The following is a 23998-nucleotide window of genomic DNA, read 5'->3' on the forward strand; positions in this document are numbered from 1 at the left end:
GCAAGTTTGACCATAACGTCAGGAGGTGGCCAAGGTTAAGGAGAAGAAAGCGGGATTCAAGGATGCAGGGTGATGGGGTGGTGGTCAGGGAACTCCACTCTGAGGAGGTGACATTTGAGCTCAGACCTAAGTGAGCTGGGGGAACATTCCGGGTGGAAGGAGAACAGGCTTTGCAGCCGAGGGTGGGAGACACAGCAATGTTGCTCCAACACAGCAGTGGGAGGCCAGTGGGTCTGGAATGTGTCACCTGAGAGATTGGGAGGGGTCAGAGAGGGCGTTAAGGTTGGCGTGTAGGGCTCTACCGACCCTGGCAAACTCTGACTCTTCTCCAGGAGGTGGGAGCCACGGAGAGTTTGAACGAGCCGAGTTTGAATAGTCTGCCTTTAGGTTTAACAGGACCGCTCTGGCTGGGGCCCAGAACACAGACAGTGGGGCTGAGGGGAGGCAGGGGGACGGGTCGGGAGGCTCCTGCAGAGATCGGGGTGAGCTGAGATGACGTGGTGCCCCGACCGTCTCTCTTCCACGCTCAGTGGCTGCCCCCTGCCCTTCTGCAGCCTCAGATTGACAGCTGAGCCCCCACCCCACCCCCGACTCCTGACCATCACTGCTCTGAGCCTCAGTGGCTTCATCCAGCCCAAGAGGGTTGCCAAGCAGAGCCCGGTACACAAATGAGTCTCCTCTGACCTCCCTCCCCCCGTGGGAAGAGGAGGGACTGTCTGGTCGGACAGGTGCCAGCTGGCTTCCTGGGGACCAGTCCCCACCCCTCCCACTTCCAGAAGTCCCCCCGACTTGGCTCCCCTGTGGCACCCAGAGCCCCTCCCTGCCACCCCCAGCCTCCGCATGGCCGAGGCAGCTGCTGTGGGGGAGGCCCTTGGGGCCCCAGGAAGACATGAAAGACAGGGCAATTTATTCAGCTCCTTCAGCCTGCCTGTTGAAAAGAAACGCACAGCAGAGAAGTCACCTCGAATTATTTTTTTCAAAAGATATAAATACAATAAATCTTATTTGTTTATTTTTGGCTGTGCTGGGCCTCCGTTGCCGCATGGGCTTTTCTCTAGCTGTCAACAGTGGGATCACCCTCGTGCTGCGGCGCTGGGCTCCTCATTGTGCTGGCTCCTCGCTTGCAGAGCACAGGCTCCAGGGTGTTCGGGCGTCAGTAGCAGCGGCGTGCAGGCTCAGTCGTGGGGCACACGGGCACACAGTCGTGTGGCATGCAGGCTTAGTTGCAGCAGCATGGGGGATCTTTCTGAACCAGGGGTTGAACCCAGGTCTTCTGCATTGGCAGGCTGATTCTTTACCACCGAGCGACCAGGGAAGCCCCCTCAAATGGACTTTTTACTTTGGTTCAATCCTCTTAAAGGCCCAAGAAGCACAGGAAGGGACAGCCAACTGCCGAGGTCACACAGCCCGGCGGGCTGCAGTGCTGGGATTTGACCCCAGGCTGCATAACTCCAAAAGGCTGCTCTTAATTCCAACCTAGACTCAAATTCCAGTCGGTGCAGGGGCAGGGCCTAAACGGAATAGCAAAACAAGAGCATCCCTCAGTGAGAAAAGGTCAAGGTTCAGAACCAGGAAATCATTTAGCTTAATTGAGAGACCTCGTAGACTAGTGGTTAGAGGCACGGTGACCCAGATGGGCCTCGGATCCACATCACTTAGTTCCTTCTGAGGCTCCATCATCTACTGTGTGCCTATGGGCAAGTCACTTAACCTCTCTGTGCCTCCGTCACCTCGTCTGTAACGTGAAGTTAATAACACTATCTATCTAGGTTGCTTTGAGTACCTGCATAAGTTTAATTTGCAGAGAGGGATGAGAACGGTAGATAAACTATGGGCTCCAAAAATATTCACCCTCTTCCTTCGCATCTTTAAAAATGATGAGCCTAGAGATGGGCTCTGTGGTTGTACGATCCAGAGAGGAGGCTCGGTGACTCAGTGACAGGGGTTCATCCCAAGGACGGCAGGGCAAGCAAGAGAATAAGGCAACCAGGCTCCATGGCCAAGCTTGGGAAATCCAAGCTGTGGCAAGACTTCATGGGGAGAACGGGACCTGGGAGCAAGTAGGACTCATGGAGACGGGACCGGACTGTAACCCCAGGACTCCCGGGAGCTGAAGCAGACTGTGCGGGCTTCCTTCTTCTGTAGGTCCACCAGGAGCAAGCCTCAACGAAGGCACTCCCCAAGCCAGGTTCTCTGGGGGGCCTCCTGCCAATTCCTGCTGCCAGTTTTTACCCTGGATGTCATTAATCTGCCCCTGGATGGTGTGTGGATCTCCATAGCCCTAGAACTTGCAGTGGTGGTATGTGAGGGCCACTTCCAGCTGCCAGCCTCTGCATGCCTGTGTGCCCAGGGGCAGCTGGAATTCTGGCGAATTAACACCTACCAGGAGCAGCCCTCATCCAACAGCTAACAGGAACTCGTGTGTAAATACCCCAGTGGGAACTTGACCAAGCATTCCTCCCCGTTTTGGAAAAATCACGAGGCCCACAGTGATGTTGCCTGCAGTGTGTGGATCACCAATAAATCACCACTGGGCCAATTTGCATGTCTGGCTGTATTATGTTCAAAAAGATTCTTCCTGGGCATATGAAACTGTCAAACACACATTCGGTTTTATTACCTTCCTATCCAAACTTGTCCATTGTAAGAAGCACAAATACCTAACTCTGTTTATATCATTCTTGTATGCTGCTGCTGCTGCGTCACTTCAGTCGTGTCCGACTCTGTGCAACCCCATAGACGGCAGCCCACCAGGCTCCCCCATCCCTGGGATTCTCCAGACAAGAATACTGGAGTGGGTTGCCATTTCTTTCTCCAATGCATGAAAGTGAAAAGCGAAAGTGAAGTCGCTCAGTCGTGCCCGACTCTTAGCGACCCAAGGACTGCAGCCTACCAGGTTCCTCTGTCCATGGGATTTTCCAGGCAAGAGTACTGGAGTGGGGTGTCGTTGCCTTCTCTGATCATTCCTGTATAGCTGTGTCCAAATCTATTTCTATTGAAGTACAAATAATTATGTTTCCTTTTATTTATTCCTTTATAGTTAGAATATCTTATTATTAATTCATTCTGAAAGTTATGTACATATGTGAGTTATAGTTTCAATTTTATTTAAAGAGATGAATGGACTGTCACAAAATAATTGTCATGAGAAGGGAGTGTTGGTGCTGAAAGAGGGGACGAGTTCTCTTGACGTAGGTAGCCTCTGAGGCTCCTTCTGGCTTTGGTTCCTTTTATATCTAAGGATCAAACTGTGTTTGGGGACACCAGATCCTCTCCCCTTTGTAGCAACAAAAAGGTGATTTGAACTAAAAATACAGTTGTCATATGATCCAGCAATCTCACTCCTGGGCATATATCCAGACAAAACTGTAATTCCGAGAGATACATGCACCCCAGTGTCCACAGCAGCGCTATGACTAGTCAAGGCACGGAACCAACCTAAACATCCATCGACAGATGAACGGATAAAGAAGAGAGGTGCGTATATGCAATGGAGTGCTACTTAGCCGTAAAAAGGAATGAGATGATGCTATCTGCCGCAACATGAGTGCAACTGGAACTAACTGGAGTTCTCCAGGAAGAAGAAAGACAAACACTACATGATATCACACACACGTGGACTCTCTGAATGACACAAAGGAGTCTGTTTACAAAACAGACCCACGGACGTACAAAGCAGACTTGTAGTTGCCGAGGGGGCAGGGCTTGAGGGAGGGCTGGAGTGGGAGGTTGGGGTTGGCAGATGTATGTTTTTTATCTGTAGAACGGATAAACAACAAGGCCCTGCTGTTAGTACAGAGCTGTAACCCATGGCCTGTGTTAACCATAATGGAAAAGAATATTTTAAAAAAGAAAATATATAATATGTATAACTGAATCACTTTACTGTACAGCAGAAATTAACAAAACCTTGTAAATCAACTGTACTTCAATTTAAAAAAATCTTTAAAGAAAAAGAAGGTGATTTAAGACTTTCAGCTTCCAGAACTATGAGACAATACATCTCTGGAAGTCTTTTTGTAACATTATTTTTATTGTGATAAAATAGTCATAACATTAAATTTACCTTTTTAGCCACTTTTAAGTATTCGTTTTAGTGGCATTAAATACATTCACGTTCTCTTGCGATCATCGTTACCATCCATCTCCAGAAGTGTTTTTCATCTGGCAGAACTGAAACTCTGCACTCATGAGACCATAATTCCCCAGTCACCCCTCCCTCCAGACCCTGGCAACCATGATCCTACTTTGAGTCTTTAAATTTAACTGCACTAATAATCTCATCTGAGTGGAACCATTTGTACCTGGCTTCTGTCAGTTAGCATAATGTCTTCAAGTTTCATCCGGGTTGTAGTCTGTGTCAGAATCTTCTTCCTTTTCAAGGCTGAGTGACATTCCATTGTAAGGCTAGAGCTCATTTTGTTGATCCATTCAACTGTCAGTGAGCATTTGGGCCGTTTCCACCTTTTCGGCACTGTGATGATGCTGTCATGAACGTGGGTGCATTATACAGATACCTGCTGGCGTCTCTGGTTCACTTCTCGTGGGTGCACTCCCAGAATTGCTGGATCACATGGGAGCCCTACGAGAAGGGCGTGGCAGCTCACTCCAGTATTCTCGCCTGGAGAATCCCATAGACAGAGGAGCCCGGCGGGCTACAGTCCACGGGGTCGCAAAGAGTCGCACACGACTGAAGCAACTTAGCACGCACGCACGCATGGAACCTGTGCTCAGTTTTTCAGGAACTGCTGTGCTGTTTTCACAGAGGCTGCACCATTTTACATCCCCAAATTCTGCTGTTCCAAGCCATTAGTTTTGGGCCCTCGGTTTTGGTAGTCCAGGAAGCCAAAACAAGTCCCTACTATGTGTCGCACTGGGCTTTGGGGATATGATGGTGTGTGGCCAGGCCATTCAAGGTGGCGGTTTTCTTGGGACTTCTCTGACAGTCCAGTGGTTAGGACTTTGCTTTCCAACGCAGGGGGTTGCAAGTTCAATCCCTGGTTGGGGAGCTAAGATCCTATACATGGCTCTTAGTCAAAAAGCCAAAACATAAAACAGAAGCAATACTGTAACAAATTCAATAAAGACTTTAAAAATGGTCCACAACAAAAGAGTCAAAAAATCAAGATGGCTGTTCTCTTGTTCTCTGTACCACCCTCCCTTGCTCCACCAGCCCCGGCTTCAGCTGCACCCACACACGAGACCGTGCACGTGCCTACCCTCTGCACCAGCCAGGGATGGCTCTAATCCTGAGGCCAGAACAGTTCCAGGGGCTAGTTTATTAAAGGGAAACACCTGGATGATTATTAACCTGAGGGGTTGTGAGGGGCGTGCCCAAGGGGCTGGTTTCCCTGGTAACCAATGAGCCCACGTGACATCGATTCCTCCAATCAAGGGCAGCCTCTCTTCTTCCTCCCCCAGTGGTGAGGAGCGCCGCCATGTTGCGCTGGCCCTTTGCCCTTCTAAGTGGGGCTGTTGCCTCGGGACCCTTTCCTCCTGCCGTGTGAGGTGGCCTCTCCCATAACTGAGGACGTCTGTCTGTCTCCAGGGTCAAGGCTGGGCAACTGCAAGGCTCATTAACGGTTGTAAGAGGCTGAGGAAACTCGTGAGTGTGTGGGCATTGGGAAGTGAGGACGGGGACGGAAAGTTGGGGGGGTGACCTGAGCTGGCGCCCACGAGGGGCCCTTAGTAGCTGGCCACCACGAGAGGCATCTTTCTCTTCCGTGAGATTGAGTGTGTCCTGTTCAACTCAGAGCCTCTTTCCAGTTTAAAGGTGGCAGCTCCGTGCTCGGGGTTCCTCTGACTGCCGGGGGTTGGCTGGTGAATAGAGACGAAAGGCGAGGACTACCTGTCACACACTTGGGGGTCACCTGGTCGGTAAGACAAGCCCACACCCCACACCACCGCCCCCCCGCCCCCAGTCCTGGCCGCGGAGGGGGCAGAGTAGCGGTGTAGGGGGCCGGGACCATGGCTACACGCCGGCTACGAGGCGTTCCAGTAGGTGGGAGACGTTGCAACATGGAACCAGAGTCTTCGAGCACCACAACCGCTGTTCGGGGTCTAGAACAGCCGTGTGTGACCTACGGGACCCCCTTGGACATAGATTGCAACCAAGGCCCATGAAATCCCGGAATGGGCCATGAAAAGTACCGGACACCGGCTCTTCCATCTGCTGTACCATCTCTGCCGCTGCCGGACTATGAAAAGACCCCTGAAGAAAGACCCCTTGAGAGGGGAACTTGCTCTCAGCACGTGGACCAGGAGGCTGACTCCAGCCTGTGAACTGTCACTGAGCCTCCCAGGATCGTCGTCCCAGTGCCACGCCACGACAACCCAGAGCTATAGTCAACACGATCTGAGCTCAACTGTTGACGCCAGGGGAGCATTGCCAACCAAGAACTCCCTCTTGCCTTTTGCCCTTGACACAGAGTCTGCCCCCTGTTGAGCCTGAGGCTGGCAGGTAAGTCCCGCTGGTTTGTCTTTGTTGCCTCCCGAGGAATAGGATTAGAAAGGGGTTTACAGATTTCACTTTCCCTCTCCCTGGCCCCACCTAAGGCTGCGACAGTAATTAACCTGGGCGCCTACTGGAGAAAATGGGCTTCCCTGGTGGTTCAGTGGTAAAGAACCCACCTGCCAATGCCAGAGTCGCGAGTTCAATCCCTGGGTTAGGAAGATCCCCTGGAAAAGGAAATGGCAACCCAGCCCAGTATTCCTGCCTGGGAAATCCCACGGACAGAGGAGCCTGGGGGACTACAGACCATGGGCTGCAAAAGAGTTGGACGCGACTGAGCAAATAAACAGCAGCACCTACTGTGGTCTGCTGTTAAACCGGTGTTCAGCGCTGGCTGTGGGGACGGAGGGTGCACAGGCGGTGCGGTCCTGCGGGCAGGACAGTCTCAGGCAGGTGAGGTTACCTCAGCGCTGCAGCTGGCTGTCGCTGTATGTCACTTCATGGCCGTGATCTTCCCTGTGTTGTGCCTGTTAAACATCTTACATTTCTTCCTTGGTCTCAGTGGAGGGAATCTGTTCACAGACTGGGCGACAATGGCGGCCTCATTGCTGGGTCCACAGCGAGATGCTGTTGTGGTTGTCTGCTGGACTTCAAAGATAAATGGATTACTGGTGATGCTCCCTGGCTGCTGGTGTCTGGATCGCATTTGTGCTGTTGACTGTGGTGCCCTTTACCTGACCCCAGGGATATCGGGGAAGAGGGACGGACCAGCATTGTAAGGGTCGTACAGAGGATGTAGGGGAGACATGTATGGTGAGGCCACTCAAGATGGCTGTTCTCTTGCTTCCTCTCCATCTGCTTGGCCAGTCCCTGCCTTACTCACATGACCACCCAGTCCTTCAATTACAGGGCTTCACTGGTCCCTAGTAACTGGTGAGCCCACCTACGTCGCTTCCCTCTACAAAGGGCAGCCTCCTCCTTCTCCGAATAGCTGGAGAACTCTGCCGTGTCCTGCTCCCTGTTGGACACACATGGCTCCGGGACGGGTTGTGTAAGATCGTCTGTCCAGTAAACCACTGACGTCTCTGCCGCTGTCTCTGACTCTTTCTTTGGTCTTAAGGCCGAGTAATGACAAGGCTCACAGACCTTTGGGGTGCAGCCCGATAGGTGGTCAACCTGGCAGACCACAGCTTTGCCCTCATGACGCTTATCTGCTGATTGTAAAAACAGCAGATAAATGAGTAACGTAACGTCAGGTGGCGAGGGGTGCTACAGAGAGAGACAGCACAGCTGGAGGTTGGGGGGCGTGTGTACTGGGGACATGGAAGTTGGGGCGAGCGAGTCCCCTCACTCCAACCCAGTCTCCAAGCCCCACTGGTATCCCCTCTCTCCTGCCTGACCTTGGGCTCGGTCAGGGCACAGACTGTCTACAAAGAGGGTGTGCGTGCCAGTTAAGGCCAAATGCCCACGGGGCAGTGACGGGGCTGGCAGAGGGGATCGAGAGCCTTCTCTAAACCAAGGGGGTTGAGGATCCTGAGGGCACCCCACTGAGGAGCAGTGGGTGCTGGGAGAGTCACGGGCCTCAGGGTGACGTTCCCTCTCCTCAGCCTGGTTTGGCCAGCCCTCTGCTCACCGGCTGCCCAGCCCAGGCCCTGCCCATTCAGGCCACCCTGGAGATACGTTAACCTGTTTGCGGGTCTTCTTGAAATACCACGACAGTGCTTTGTGCCTGGTCCCCTTCTGCTTGGAGCTGTCCTCCTAACCTGGCTTCCCAGGCTCATTTCCCCCCGTTTCTGAGGACTTCGACTCTCCCCCAGAGTCTTTCTGGATGGTCCAGGCCCGGATAGGTCCCCTCCCTGACACTGCCCCCTCGGACAGAGCTTGGCACCAAATCCACGCCTGATAAATATTTGTTGAATGGATGGATGGATGGGTGCTGGACCCTGCCAAACTACCTTCCTGTCCTTGGTTTTTTGTTTTTTTTTCCTACCAGGGTCACTGAGATTTGCCTCTGTCTGCCTCCCCCAGGGCTCAACTGACCACACCAGTGAACCCAGCATGCCCCTGGGCCTGGCAGCTGGATGGCTGATGCATGCAAAGCGGGCATGTTCTTGCTCGACCGCCTGACCACCCTGGCGCGGCCGAATCTGAAAGCTAATGACATTATTGTGCAGAGACACAATGTCTGTGGGCATTTGCTGACCCGGCCTTTGGTGTGGGCTTAATCCTGCATTCTCCCCGCACTTTCCACGGGGACGCAGCAGTCACCCGTCTTGGCACGGGCACTTCTGGGGAAGGTATAAATGTCACCTCCCGCCGGCAGGCTCCACGGGCACTCTCAGGGGCTGGTGTCACTGGTAAGAATGGCTCTCTTGCTTGTCTTGCCTTTTGCTCTCATCCTGCTCCCTGATGGAAAGGGTGGGAGACCTGGGTTCAAATCCAGAGGCTACCCCTTTCTGACCAGGTGACTTTGGGGCCAAGACCTCAAGGCGCTGAGCCTCAGTATTCTTTTCTGTTAAATGGGGAGAGAGGCCGGGGTCCTAAAACCTCCTTTGCCGTGGGGCTCAGATACAGTGTAGGTGAGTGGTCCAGCGCGATGGCTGGCATAGAGCGTGTGCTTAGGTGATGCTCTTTACTGATACTAAACGGTCCGTCAGCATCTTTGTTTTGCCAGCAGAGAATATGACTGAGGGTTTGTCAGTGGAAGGAATAAACCCATGGAAGGTTCAGCTTCACGTCTAGGGTGGTGAGTCAGTTCTCTCCACACCCACAAACATCCGTGGGACACCTGCTCTGTGTCCTGCCTTGGGACAGCTAGGAAGCGGCCGTGCGTCTCAGGGAAGCTCCCAGCCACAGGTGACTAAAGCTGGCTGGAAAGGACTCTGGTAAAGCCGCAGTCGCCGCTGCGTACCGAGCGCTGAGCAGGTTCCAGGCGCTGTCAAGTGCTTGTGGTTTTCTCTGTTCTATACTTTGATCGTCCCAAGCTGGCCGTAGACGTGACCAGGCGCCATCCTGTCCCCACTTTACAGAGCAGGAAACTGAGGCACAGAGGGGACGCCCTTCTCAGGGGTTGATGCTGGTAAGCGGCAGAGGCAGCACCTGAGCTGAACCGACTGAGCTTAACCTTTAGTCTGAGGGCACCAATGGTGGGGGGCAGTAATGTGGGGCCTTGGGCACAGGGATAGACCCAGAGGGCTGGCTTCCTAGGGCAAAAGGGCTGGTTTGGCTCCCAAGCCATTTAGCTGAATGTCTTCTTTTGGGAGGACATCCTGGCCTAGCCTGTGGTGTGGAAGGAGCTTCTGGAAGCCAGATGTTACCTCTGGAGAAGGAAACAGTCTCCTCTCCTCACTGGGAAGACACAGGCTGGGTTCTCTGCCCCTCCTGTGGGAAGGGAGGAGAGACTTGACCGTTGTTCACACTTTTCTGGTGTTCTCAATCATTAAGAAATTCTCCTGCTGCTGCTGATCAGCGTCTGAAGTTGTGTGATACTCATGTCTTTGCTTTCTTGTAGCCTGAGCTCCGTAATAGACATATGTACTAATGGTGGGGGGCGTTCTGGATTCCGGGTGGTAGAGAGGAGCGTTCTGGATTCCGGGTGGTGGAGAGGGCGTCAAGGAGGGAGCTGAGGGTGAGGGGCAGGGAGTCCGGGGAGCTTTGTGAGGTTGCAGATTGGGAACACCAGCCTGGCCAAGCATGGCCAGGGCATGTTTCCTCTGCCCGTGCTGTTTTCTCTTGCTTGAGAATTTCTGCATAATATTGATTGATGTATAAGAAATTGAGCTGTAGTAGTATGAACTGTCTGGGGCCACGTGGGTCCCCAGTCGTATTCTCGCTTTATTTTTTAGTAGACCTCATTTCTTTGTCCCCCCTCGGAGCCGGCCTGGACACAAAGAAGCAGAGATAGTGACCAACGTTCAGGCAGACACTGGCTGTCCCCACTGCCCTCGGAGAACCTGAAACCAGGCAGGGAGACAGAATAGGATGTGGGGCTGGAATGGCGAGGCTCGGGCCCCCCAGTGAGGGAGCCGAGGGCCTGGAGGGGTCCTCACTGCGGCTTCCCCCGTGCCTTCCAGGTCACTCCTGCACAGGACAGCCCACCATGGCCTCAGATCACCAGACCCAAGCGGGCAAGCCACAGCCCCTCAACCCCAAGGTGGGTACCACGTCAGGGCACAGGGTGGCAAGCACAGTCTCTCCAAGACTCGGTTTCCCTTCTACAAATTGGGGTTGGTGGCTTCTTTTCTGGGGTCCCTCTCTCTGGGCCATATTCTCCCGAACTTGCACAGTGGAGGAGGGTGCTGATTCAGAAGGCCCCTTCCCAGCCCACAGCCAGCATATTTCTGACCCTGGAGACTCAATTTTCTCTGACTTACCCTGCACCCCATTGCCCAATGGGGCCCCCAAAGCTGGGGTGAACCCTCAGTCCAGTCTAAGAGGGGGCTTGTGAATGGGCGGTGGGGTGGGCTTCCAGACTCCATACCTGCTATGTGACCTGGACCAGTCACTTGACCTCTCTGAGCCTCAGGTTTTTCCTAAAAATGGGGAGAGTTGGACTCAGGGCTTAAGATATCTGTGAAGAGTCAAAGAAACAAGCTCAGCCCCCTCTGCTTTGGGGGCCCCAGGCATGGATTCCATCCTGGAACTGCTTTTTTGTCTGACTTGGGACCCAGATTGCTCCATTCTGCCCCTGAAGGGGTTTACTTTCTAGAAGACAGATAAATAAACTAGTAAATACATAACTTCAAGTAATGAGAAGTATTAGGAAGAAACAAAAAAAGTAGGGTTCTTCAGAGTCGGGGTGAACAAGGAACATATTAGCTAAGGTCAGGGAGGCCTCCTCAGAGGAGGTGACATTGGAGCAGAAGCCCAGGTCAGGTGAGGAAATACTGAAAATAGGGGAGTGGGGTAGGGGAGGGTGTTCCAGGCAGAGAGCGTGGCGAGTGCAGAGGGCCAGGAGTCGGAGTGAGCTGGATGAGCTTGAGAAGGCCAGTGGGACGTGGCTTGGAGCAGCCACTCCAGTCGGTTTCAAATGGGAGCCACTGACGGAGTTTAATGCTTCCTGGTAGCCATGTTGGGCTTCCCAGGTGGCTCGGTGGTAAAGAATCTGCCAGACAGTGATGGAGACTCAGGTTCGATCCCTGGGTTGGGAAGATCCCCTGAAGAAGGAAATGGCAAGCCATTCCGGTATTCTTGCCTAGAAAATCCCATGGACAGAGGAGCCTGGCAGACTACAGTCCATGGGATCACAAAAGAGTCGGACACAACTTAGTGACTAAACAACAAGTAGCCGTGTTAACAAAGTAAAAAGAAACAAGGGACGTTAACTGCCATGTATTTTACTAAACCCCACATATCCTAATGTATAGTCAGAAAAATTATTAGAGGGCTGTTTTACATTCTTTTTTTCAAACTTAATCTTCAACATTTTATGTGTGTTTGAAGCTAACAGCACGTTTTAATTCAGATTAGTTGCATATGTTCAATATACATCTAGTGGTTGCTGAATTGGATAGTACAAGTTGAAAGGATTAGGTAATACATAAAATTTTAGCATTCATCTGTGCATGAATAGCAACAACAATACTAATACTGAGCTCCTGGGCTCTCTGAGGCCTTTCAGATCCATGGGGAGGCTGTCCTTCTTCACCCTCCTTAGCCTGCAACCCTTGTCTCCCAGGCCGGGGCGGTCATAATACACTAGTCCTCGACTCTCATGTTCTGGATTCTCCTCAGTAAGCCTACAAAGTCAGCACGAGTCCCCATTTCAATCAGCGCAGCTGAGGCTCAGAGCAATCGTGTGGCTTCCTCGGGTTGCACAGCTGGATGCAGCACAGGAGATACTGGAGCTCAGATCTCCTGACCCGTCCGGGGTCGAGTCAGTGAGCATCAAGCCTGGATTGAGCCCATGGAATCTGAGCCCTGCTGGGCCTCCCTCCCTTGGCTTTGTCTGCTTTGTGTGGCTAATCCCCGGCCTGGGAGAGAGGGGCATGTTGACCCAGCCAGTGCTGAGCACGTAGATTCTCCAGCTGCCCTTCCTGGGAGCGTGCTGCCCTGAGCCCAGCTCTTCAGCCAGAGGCAGCTCCCAGGGGAAATGCATCTGACCCTGAGTTCTCTTTGCAATCATAAAAGGTGGCAGCTGCCCCCTATCCCCACCTGCTTCCCAGTCGGCACTAGCTATGAAGCTGTGGGCAGTCCTTTCATTTTGCCGAGCTTCATTTTTCCTGATAGGGATTCTGCCAGCCTGTCCCTGAGCTGATGAGAGGACCAGATGAGGCAGGCGGGGTGAAGTCTTCTTAAGAGGTATCCCAAGGGGGAGGAAAGCCTGCAGAACCTATGGGGGCTGAAGAAAAAGGCACGGGTGTGTAGTTTTACAGGTCAAGTGTGGCTGCAGGGGGGTACTGACAAGGGCAGGAGAAGCTTGAGCAGCATGGCTTACCTAGCATGTTGCTATTCCTACTCTGGTCCACAGACCAGTGGCACCAGAACCATGCTGTAATGGAGACAGCATCAGACAGGCCTGGGCTACACGTTCAGCTCTGCCACTTACCCACTCGGGGTCCTTATACCATGTCCCTTAATTAATATGATTACGCCTCCCACACGCAGAGCAAATATGGTGTACTAACCACTATGCTTCTCTGAATCCTTCCAACAACCCCATGAGGTAGATTCTGTCTTTACTTGCCATTTTACAGACGGGGAAATGGAGGCTCAGAGAGGTGAAATGCTGCCTCAAGGTCTCACAGCTGGTCACTGGAGCTGGGACTGTCAGACTCTATGTTGGTTCGTGATTTCCAAGCACAGAGCCCTTCAGCGTCCTTCGAGGCTCTCTGAGTCCTCTCCCCACCCCACTGCCCTTGTCTTCCCTCTTCCCATCATGATGAGGGTCTGACTCTCTCCTCCTGTTGCAGATCATCATCTTTGAGCAGGAGAACTTCCAGGGCCACTCGCATGAGCTCAACGGGCCCTGCCCCAACCTGAAGGAGACTGGCGTGGAGAAGGCGGGCTCCGTGCTGGTGCAGGCTGGACCGTATGTACCTGGGCGGGGGAGGGCCTCACTCGCTCAGGGGCTGCCGGGCGAGGCAGCCGCACTGTGGAGCTGGAGGGATCTGTCCTGAGCTTCTAGGCTGTGCATTCAGGGGACCAGGATTTGGAATCTTGGCAGCCTTCGGAGAGAGCTTGTGTTTTGAAGTCAGGTAGAGCTCGGTTGCAAACCCTGGTTTCACCATTTCTGTGCTGTTGGACCAGGAGCTTCCCTCTCTGGGCCTCAGTTTCCTCCTCTGTAGGACGAGACTAACTGTGTCCTCCTGGGGATGATGGGATGGAGCCCGTGTGAAAAGCCTGACACCAGGGCCAGCCACTTCCTTGAGGCAGGGAGATGGACACGGTGACTCCCATGGACTTTGGCAGAGCTGCCAGTCTCTGACTCTGGGAGTGTCCTCACTCTGCTGGGAGGTCTAAAACTGGATGTCCCAGCTCCGCACCTATCTCTCCCTTCCCTGTTCCTGATGATAACTTGGTCTTTGTAGACTTGCTGACGCGTTTGGGGACCAGCAGGCTTGGGACCCCAGACCCAAGAAAGAAGGGGAGGTGACTGGTCTGGTTGGACAGAGCCATGCTCAGGTCACATAGTTGAGCACAGCCTTGGGTCCTGTCTTTGTGGTTCCCCAGTGTTTCCTTCTTTGCAAGAGCCTCTGGAATCAGAGGTGGCCACCAGTGACACCCAGCCAGCGGGTCAGTAAGTCTGGTGTGGGTCCTGGGTGACCCGCCCCACACCTCAGGGTTCACAGGGCATTCTGCATAGAGTGATGACCCTGCCTGAATCAGGGTCTGCTGGTGGGCGACACAGCCAAAGGAAAGGCCCCACCCCGCCCCACTAACCTGACGCACTCAGGACACCAGCGTGCCTAGGACCGTGTCTTCACAGCCGGCCGAGGTTTTGACCATTGAAGAACCACATCTGATTTTCTTTTTTTAGTATTTGGATGGCAGAGTTTCTCAAATAGGCTTTACACTTCTCTGCTTTCTTTTTAAAAATTTATCTTTGATACTTTTATTGTTCATTGTTTAACATTAAGGAGAAATGGTTTAGTGCAAAAAACCCCATATGACTCTAATCTTACTACTCAGAAGTAACCATTAAGATTTTGACTTTAGTTTGTATATAGTTAGATTTTTCTTTGTATATACTTCACCAAATATATATTAGAAACACATTTAATCAGAAGTTAGATCATGCTTTACAAACTGTTTTATAACTCATTTTGGAAACTTTGCAAGATATCTCAAATTCTTTCTGTGTCATTAAGGAACATTTTATGTCAGTGTTTTTGAAAGAGCTGTTTGGAGCTAAACCTGCATCAGTCACAGAAGGGGGAGGCTTTGAAGTGCATGTTCTTGGGCCCCCTCCCTGCCCCCATTGAATCAGACTCTTGGGTCCGGAGCCCAGGAATCTGCATTTCACAAACCCGCCTAGTGATGTTTCTGCCCAGTTAAGTTTGAGACCCTGTCTTCTAGTTCATTATTTTTCATGCCTTTTTAACATCACATTACAGAATATTACCCAGTTTCCTCAACCAGGCCCTGCCGATTGGCTGTGTAAGTTGTTTCTATTATTTGATATTATAAACAACAACATGATAAACATTCTTACCCATATGTCTGCAAGCTCTTGACAAATGTTTCCTAAGGACACGTGACCTAAAGCAGAATTTCCAGATCAAGAGGGCAGGCATCCTCCTCTGAAAGCCAAAGGAAACACCATCTCCCTTTCTCTTAAGGACTTAGATTGCTGTCCCGAACAGCTGTTCCTGTGCCAGGCTGGATTGTTAGCCTCTGCGATGAACCGCCCCAAAACACCAGGCGTCGTGAAACCATGCCGCCTTTTCTGACTGTCCCCTTTCCTCTATTAGCCTTGGCCTGTTGGCAGGCAGTCCTTCCCTTTAAGGTGCTATTTCTCTCCCAGTGGATCTAAGACTGTTCATGTTCTGTGTGTACAAAATGAGTCCAGAGACCACCATCAAGAACAAAAGAGGAAACAGACCCAGAGAGAATGGGTATGAACACAGTGTGTGAGCTTGAGAAGCAGTCATGTTCTGGAGTCTGTTCTCAGTGGCGAAAGCCAACTGGGCACGTTTCTTCCCATCTCCATGTGCAGTGATGTCACATGAGGGGAAGTCCCTCAGTTGTGTCCGACTCTGCGACCCCGTGGACTCTAGCTTACCAGGCTCCATCCATGGGATTTTCCAGGCAAGAATACTGGAGTGGGTTGCCATTTGAAATTGGCCACGTATGGTGGGAGTATTTACACCACAGAAACTGGCAAGCTGGATTTGTTTGTTTTTGAGAGCTCTTTGTTAATTCACCAGTATACCGCTGGCCCCAGGACATGGATTCTGAACATCTGTGCTTGTTGCTAGGTCATCTTTTAGGCTTCCTTTGTATTTCTTGATTGTGTTCCAGATGATTGAAGCCAGCATGGTGCTGGGTTTTGAATAACTGAGGTGACGCTGCCCTTGGATTTGCTGTGCTTCAGTTTAGATGAGGCTGCTACTCATTGTGATGAGCTGGGCAACTGTGAACTCTGGGGCCCGAAAGAGGAGCCAGGGTCCCACCAGAGGAAGTCTGGAGTAAGCCTGACCTGCTGTCTCTCTGTGTCTCTATTGCAGCTGGGTGGGCTACGAGCAGGCCAACTGCAAAGGGGAGCAGTTTGTGTTTGAGAAGGGTGAGTACCCCCGCTGGGACTCATGGACCAGCAGTCGGAGGACAGACTCGCTCAGCTCCCTGAGGCCCATCAAAGTGGTGAGCCCCCAGCCCTCGTCGTCTTCCTCTCTTTGCCCCGCTTAGAGCCAGAGGTCTAGGGACTAGGAAGGACCCTTCCTCTCTGGCATCATGCCCCCGGCCGTGTCACCTTGCATACGTCACTTCACCTCCCTAAGCCTCAGTTTCTGCTTCTGCAAAGTGAGGCTATTAGTATCTACAGTGTAGCCTGAGCGTGGCCCCATTGCACAACTTTAGGGGCTTCAGGCTTCATTCAAAATGTTCCATGGGGTGCCATTCACATTCTAGTCTATGTGGACGGTGCCATTCAGGTCTACGCAACTCCTGTCACAGAGCAATTGCTCCCTAATGATTGCTGCTGTAAATACTCAGAGAAATTCTGGGTTTGGGGGTGGAGGAGAAGATAGCTTATTCTTGTTCATAGCTCATGCCCTTGTGACCTTTCAGAGCTTTTCAGATCTTGATTCTTAGCGGTGTGTGGTCTGCAAGGGCTAAGGGACCAGTGGTGCTCAGTTATGCTCCCAAACCTCCCCAGCCCAGCCTGCTCCCCCCCTGCTTGATGCCAAATCAAACAACGCTGGACTCAGCATTCTACAGACCTGAGTTCTCTGCTGACTCTAGTCCTCCTGGCTGTGTGTGTGACCTTGGCCAAGTCACTTTCTCTGAGTCTCAGTTTTTTCATCTGCCAAATCGCTCAGTCGTGTCTGACTCTTTGGCATCCCCATGAACTGTGGCCCACCAGGCTCCTCTGTCCATGGAATTCTCTGGGCAAGCTTACTGGAGTGGGTAGCCGTTCCCTTCTCCAGGGGATTGACCTGACCCAGGGATCGACCCTGGGTCTCCTGCATTGCAGGCAGATTCTTTACTGTCTGAGCCAAAAGTAGCTTAAATAAAGAATGCTAGACAGGAAGAATGTCAGAGGAACAGGAGAATGGGAAGACATGTGGAGGTGAAGGAAAGCCAAAATATTGTGTCTATTAGAGGCACAGTATGCCTCTGCATATGTATGTATCATGGCTACCATTTGCTTTTAAAAAGGGGAATTGAGGCTGTGGGAGGGGAAAATGCCATTTCAGAGTCAAGTACTCCCCAAAGTGTAGAAGCTGAGTGACTGTTACCTGAAGGTAGCCCAGTAGAATGAGCACTGTGGCTGGCCAGTGTCATCAACACTCAAGTGGTAGGGGTCTCGGGCAGACGGCTGCAGGCGGAGCCTGCTGGTCCCAACTCCAGGGCACCCTGGGTGCCCTCACCCACACTCCCACTCCCCCGCTCCCCATCCACAGGACAGCCAGGAGCACAAGATCACCCTGTATGAGAACCCCAACTTCACGGGGAAGAAGATGGAGGTGATAGACGATGACGTGCCCAGCTTCCACGCCCACGGCTACCAGGAGAAGGTGTCTTCCGTGCGGGTGCAGAGTGGCACGTGAGTACACACCCAGCCCTGGCTCGCCCTGCCCCAGGAGCCCAGACTCTGAGCTGCTGAGCCCTGCTCTGCCCCAAGCTCTGGGGGTCTTGTACATTCCCGACCCCAGCCTTCCCATTGGAAAATGGGCATTGAAATCATCAGACGCCTGCACGTGGCTTTCAGTCCCTGAAGTTCCATCCTGTCTTTTGGGCAACACCTTGCTTTTGAAAGAGAGAAATCGTGGCCTTAACCTCAACTCCGAAGACCAGGATAGTAAATGTTGGGTGGGGGCAGGGGTAAGGCAGAGGCGGGCGGTGAGGGGAGATCAGAAGGCTAGGAATGAATCGAGGGGTCTTTACAGAGCTGAGAGAGACAGGAAGTGCAGCACATGCTGGCCTTTTTCTGCATGCATTGCTGAGGTTGGAAATAGGAGGGGTTGTTCTCCACCAAATTTGGCACATAAACCTCGGTCACCAGCACTGGGGAATTTCTCATTGTGAAAAACATGAATTCTATGGGGAATCTGAAGATGGACTTTGGGCAGTGGTTTGCCGGAGCCAACTTGTACCAGCTTGCAAAAGCTGACTTGACTTTTCAGAATTTAATGTGAGCGGGTTGTTTAATCATTGGTAACTTGAAATACGCCATCGCAGACGTGTGTACACCGCAGAGATTGGAAAGTGTCACAAACGAAACTTTTCCCCCCCCAAGAGCAGTGGTTTCCCAGTATATACTGGCTCTCTGGGGCTTGTCAGAGTCTTAGAGTGCACAGTTCTGCATGCCTGAGCCCTGTCACTTACTCATTCACTGGTTCAATTTGTCAAGTGATGTCATATGCCAGGCACCAAGATAGGTGATCAGTAATTCAAGGTAGGTTAAAGAGACCTGGCCTCAGTCTTGTGTAGCTAAACGTCTGGTTGGAGGCAACTGTTCATAATTAGGAATCCCATGTGAATCTAGTCTCCTTCATTAAAGAAGGGGCTCTTGAGCTGAGATCTCAAGAAGGTAGGAATTGTAGAGGTAAAGAGAAGGAAGGATGCTCCAGACAGAATAGCATGTGCAAACGGCCTGTGGTGTGAGGAGCCTGGTGAGTCCCCTGGGCTCTGCAAGGGACAGAGTGGCTGGGCTGCAGAGATACAGTGGCTGGAGTGAGTGTGAGAGGCAGAGCTGGAGGTGTCCACAGGGGCTGGCCAGGCAGGTTCGTGGGGGCCAGGCAGGTTCGTGGGGGCCAGGCCTGTGTGATGCCTCCTGGGGAGAAGACTAACAGTTGTCAGGTGCCCAGTGAGTGACCCCCTAAATGGTGATGGCTTCAAATGGTGGTGGGATCACGGAGGGCTCCTGGGACCTCTGCTACTGACCTTTATCCTTTGTGGGGATTAGGTAAGAGGCCTGTCTTACTCTAAGCTTAAGTGAGCTTGAGATCACCGCTTCCTCTGATCCCAGTGCCAGGCCTGCATCTGGGAATTTCCCTGGTAGTCCAGTGGTTAAGACTTAGTCTTCCAGTGCTGGGGGTGTGGGTGTGATGTCTGATCAGGGAGCTAAGATACGACAGGCCTCAGGGCCAAAAAACAGAAACATAAAACAGAAGCAGTATTATAACAAATTCAGTAAAGACTTTAAAAAAATGGTCCACTTAAAAAAAAACCTTAAAAAAATAGTTGCTTCTGGAGGTAGCAAGCTCCGTGTCAAGGGGAGGAAGAAAGCAGAGGCTGGACCTGGAAAGGGTGGTGCTCTGCTCAACACCCAGGTAGTGTGGGATGATTGGCAGGCCCACCCTTCCTAGTGGCTGAGCCACCCCCCTTGTCTCTCGCTCCATCTGTGTCTCCTGTCTCCCCACGTGCCCTCCCCCAACCTCTGGCCCTGCAGGTGGGTCGGCTACCAGTACCCCGGCTACCGCGGGCTGCAGTACCTGCTGGAGAAGGGCGATTACAAGGACAGCGGCGACTTCGGGGCCCCCCAGCCCCAGGTGCAGTCCGTGCGCCGCATCCGGGACATGCAGTGGCACCAGCGGGGCGCCTTCCACCCCTCCAGCTAGTGCCCCTCCCTCGCCTCCTTCCCAGGGGCTGGCCTCTGCCCAGCATCCCACCAGACATCCTGGAGAGTGAATAAAGTGTGACTTGCAACTTATCCGAGGCAGAGTCTTTTTATCGCCTGTGGAGGCCAGGGTGCTGTGTACATGCATGCGTGTGTGTGTAAGGCAGACACAGAATGACGAGAGAGCCAGAAAGTGACTGGGTGAGGGGTGGGACAACCTCACTGAGACTTCTCGCTCTGCAGCTGCTTAGCTCTGTGACCTGGGGCACATTGTCCAGCCTCTCTGAGCCTCTGCTTCTTCACCTGACTTACAACCCCCTTTGGCCCCCCCAGTGACTGGCCTGGCTGACCTCTGAGTGGTCCTTGTGTGGTTGCCAGGCACAGTCATTCAGGGGCATGTGATGGTTGCTCCAGACCCTAAAAAGGTAGCCACTGCCTGCCATTCACACAGAATTGCCTTATCACCTTGAACCTGGGAGTTTATTTAAATCTGCCCAGAGGAGCCCCAAGCCCTCTAATGCCCACCCCCATCCGGGAGAGAGGTCACGAAGACCTGTCTCTGTGCTTGTGAGTTCCGTGGTCCCTTGTTCATGCCTTGGTTGGGGCGGTCCTTTAGTGTAGCAACTGGGGGCTGGGTTCCTGCATCTTACGAGTCTGGATTCAATTGGCTGTTCTGGAGCCCTGCCCAGTCAGGGGACCTCAGAGCCTTCCTACTGGGAAAAATATGGAAAAAGTAGTGTCTCCCTAACAGGGTAATAGCAAGAATGGTGAGATAACCCAGGTGTCCTGTATATAAATGTTAAACGCTGGTTGGTCTTCTGTAGTATGAATACCCGCTCCCAGAGAGCAGCTGCTTTTTCCTTTGGCTGTGCTGTCTTTTGATGTAGTTTTAAATTTTGACGTGATTTAACATCACTCTGCGCCTTTATGGTTTGTATCTGCCATGTCTGCTGTGTCTTCTTTAAGAAGTTCTTGCCCCATTTGTCATGAATATATTCTCCAAACTTTTTCCCTACAGGTTTTAAAGTTTTCCCATTTAAGCTCTCAGTTGTCCTGGAGTTGATTTTTGTGTATAGTATGTGGCAGGGACCTAATTTTTCACTTTTGATTTCTTTTTTCCCCCACGTTGGATCACTGTTGTCCTGGAGTAATTTATTGAGAAGTCCATTTTCCCCTCGCTGTGGTGCAAAGTAGCCTCTTTGTCCCATAGTAAATGGTCACATATACAGGGGGTCTATTTATGGGCTCTTTTCTCCTGTTCCTATTCTATTTGTGTGTCTCTGTATTCTTGCCGTATTATGTTAATAACCATCGCTATGTAATAAATCTTGCAGTGTGCGTGTGCATATGTGTGTGTGCGTGCTCAGTCCTGGCCTACCCTTTGCCCTAAACCATCCTTCTTCTTCAAGGACATGTTAGATAAGCTTGCGCCTTTATATCTCCATGTAAAATCATTTCCTCAAATCTAGAAAAATGGGAAACCCTATTGAATGAGAGCTAAAGAGATTAATTACCATGAAGGTGGGAACTAATAAATGTTGCCAGCTTCGATTTGTTCATTCATTCTTCAGCCGACAGTCACCGAGTACCTGTTTTGTTCCCGGAATGGGCAGAGTAGGGGCTACAAAGGAAGGCAGACACAGCCCCAGCCGGCAGGCAGATTCCTCTCCGGGGGGATGGAAGTAGCTGTTGGTGGTGGTGATTATGAGTTGAACTGTTTCCCCCCTCAAAGTTCATATGTTGAAGCCCTAACCCCGATACCTCAGAATGCGACTTTATTCGGAAATAGGGTCTTAGCCACTAGGCCTCCAGGGAAGTCCCTGTCTCTCCCTCTCTTCTCCCTGGGGACCTGTATTTATTTCTGCCGGTGCCTCTGCTTCTCCATCTTTCTGTCTGTTAACCCTCCGTCTTTTTTTTCTCTTTATCTCTATCTCCCCATTCAATCCCTGTCTTTCCCCTCCCTCTCCTCCCCCTCCTCGTCCGTCTGTCACGGGGGGCTGTGCTCTGTCCCCCAACCTCCCCTCCTTCCGCCGGGACCTCTCCCTTTATCCTCTGGTCTCCACAGAATCCGCGCGGCTTCTCCTTTCCGGCCTCCAGGAGCCACTTCCCCTTTCAGCCACCAGGTGGCAGCAGAGCATCATCCTCAGGGCTTCCCCCCCCCCCCCCCAACCCGTCCCCCGAGCTCTGATTGGAAGTGCATCCCGTCAGTCACAGCATGCAGGGCAGCTACAGGTTGTTATAGGTCAGGTGACTAACTCTGACCTATAGCAACCCGTGGGTGGTTCCTATTTCACAGAGGAGCAACAGCGTCGCGGAGGAGGGAATGACTTGCCCAAGGCCACTGTTAAAAGCAAGAGAAAGTGAAAAAGCTGGTGTCGGAACCCAGGACTCTGGCTGCCTTTGAACCTCCATGCTCCGAACCCCTCACCAGCCATTCTGAGGGGCCCTTTTCCGGCTGCCCGTGGTCACTATGCAGCCCTGCAGCCATTCTTGTCTGTCTCTGGGGTTGGGCCGGTGGGAGGTCAGGGGGTGCCTATGGAAGCTTCCAGTCCTGGGGATGCTAAGAGGCGGAGCGCCCTGACCCCGGCTTTAAAAATAAAGGAGCCTAAAATAGCCCTTCCCACGCCTCCTCACTGGGGCCTTTGATGCTGGCTGACGGGGCTGGGCTGCCGTTTCACGCGGCTCCTCTGGACAGACCGTGCCGGGAACCTGGGCTGGAGGGCAGGCCCACCTCAGAGCCGCAGCAATGTCCTCCTAAAAGCAAACGTTTGGTCCCGTCGAGAAGGGGGGCGTTGATGGGCTTCGGACCTGGGCATCAGGAAGCTTTGGCAGAGCTGCCCTGAGGAGATGCTGGAAACGAAACAGGTATGTGATGTCCCAGGGTTGGTTTCCTGAATTTCCATCACCCTTTGACCTCTTGAATTTCTGTTAAATGCACCCACTACTCACTAATTCCCCGATCCAAGCGCATCGTCTCCTGTTCACACAATCCCAACAGCCTCCTCACAGGTCCCTCTGCGTTCCTTTTGCCTGGTCAGCCCCATCTCCACACAGCAGTCAGAGGGAATCCACTCAAAAACGCAGACCCAGTCGTGACACTCCTGCTTAAACCTGCCGTGGCCCCCTGTCGCCCTTCGGATAAAGACCCTAATCATGACAAAACCTTTGAGAGCTAGTCTGTTTTTGTTTTAATTTAAACAATTATTTATTTTTATTTTTGGCTGCGCTGTGTGTTGGCTCTGCGTGGGCTTTCTGTCCTTGTGGTGAGCGGGGATTACTCTTTGTTATGGTGTGTGGGCTTCTTACTACGGTGGTTTCTCTTGTTGAGGAGCCCAGGCTCCTGAGCGTGGGTTTCAGTAGCTGTGGCTCACACGCTTAATTGCTCCATGTCCTGTGGGATCTTCCCAGGCCAGGGATCGAACCCATGTCCCCGGCTTTGGCAGGCAGATTCTTGGTCTCCGTGCTGTGGGGGAAGTCCCTCATCTGTCTTCCGAAGGCCTGAGCACGATGTGGCTTTACCTTTCTTTGATTCCTTACTTCATTTCCATTCCATCCTAGACTGAAGTCTCCCCTGAGAGCAGGGAGGAGGCCGGAGTTGCATTCTCTGGACTCGAGCCCACACACAGTTGAGGCTTGATAGATACTGGATGCAGGAAGGAAGGAGGGAAAGAAAGAATGGGTGGCCCGGCCCAGAGATCAGGCGTGGCCAAGAAGACAACCTCCTTAAAACCGGTCATGTCCAGGCGAAGACTGGCAGTCTAGGAAGATCAGGCAGCGGGGTGCAGAGCTCGTCCTGCTCCCTAAGCTGGGAAGGATCCCTCCTTCCCCTCCTCCTTGAAGTGGTGACCATCCCCCACGAGTCCTTCCAAAGCACAGACTCCAGAACCCATCAGAGGGTGAGACTGAGCCCTGCCTCTTCACAGCTCTGTGGCCTTAACGTTCTTATCTGAAAACAGTGTGCTTGTGACTTGTTCAGCGACAGGTCCTCCGAAGCGAAGAGTCCCGAGCCCAGTGCCTAGCTGCTCAGGAACAAAGGTGTTTGTCTCTTTGAAACTTTCTGTTCTCCCTCCTTCTCCGATGTCATCCCAGCCTTCTCGATCTAGAGCAACGGTCCCTAAGCTTTCTGGCATCAGGGACTTGTTTCATGGAATACAATTTTTCCATTGACTAGGGGAAGGGGGGATGGTTTCAGGATGATTCAAGTGCATTACATTTATTGTGCTTTATTTGTATTATGGTTACATCAGCTCCACCTCAGATCATCAGAGGTGGCTGGAGACCCCCTAGTCTAGAGAGTATAAAAAAAAAATATTCAACCATTGCCT

General features: G+C 52.2%; 1 protein-coding gene across 1 annotated transcript; it reads left to right on the top strand.

The window, feature by feature from the left end:
• The first annotated feature begins 10550 nt into the window (after positions 1-10550).
• On the top strand, positions 10551-19674 carry CRYBB2 (crystallin beta B2). The gene is made up of 5 exons (XM_052654943.1): positions 10551-10604; positions 13363-13481; positions 16120-16252; positions 17515-17657; positions 19506-19674. The coding sequence occupies exons 1-5, from the start codon at positions 10551-10553 to the stop codon at positions 19672-19674; spliced, it is 618 nt and encodes a 205-aa protein (XP_052510903.1).
• Positions 19675-23998: the final 4324 nt, after the last annotated feature.

The sequence above is a fragment of the Budorcas taxicolor genome, chromosome 17, assembly GCF_023091745.1.
Source record: "Budorcas taxicolor isolate Tak-1 chromosome 17, Takin1.1, whole genome shotgun sequence".
NCBI lineage: Eukaryota > Metazoa > Chordata > Mammalia > Artiodactyla > Bovidae > Budorcas > Budorcas taxicolor.

Excerpts from the sequence above, each read along its gene's own strand:
- CRYBB2 (XM_052654943.1), top strand. The coding sequence starts at position 10,551 with ATGGCCTCAGATCACCAGACCCAAGCGGGCAAGCCACAGCCCCTCAAC. Across the intron at positions 10,605-13,362 it reads CACAGCCCCTCAACCCCAAG|ATCATCATCTTTGAGCAGGA; the intron begins GTGGGTACCACG and ends CTCCTGTTGCAG. Across the intron at positions 17,658-19,505 it reads GTGCGGGTGCAGAGTGGCAC|GTGGGTCGGCTACCAGTACC; the intron begins GTGAGTACACAC and ends CTGGCCCTGCAG.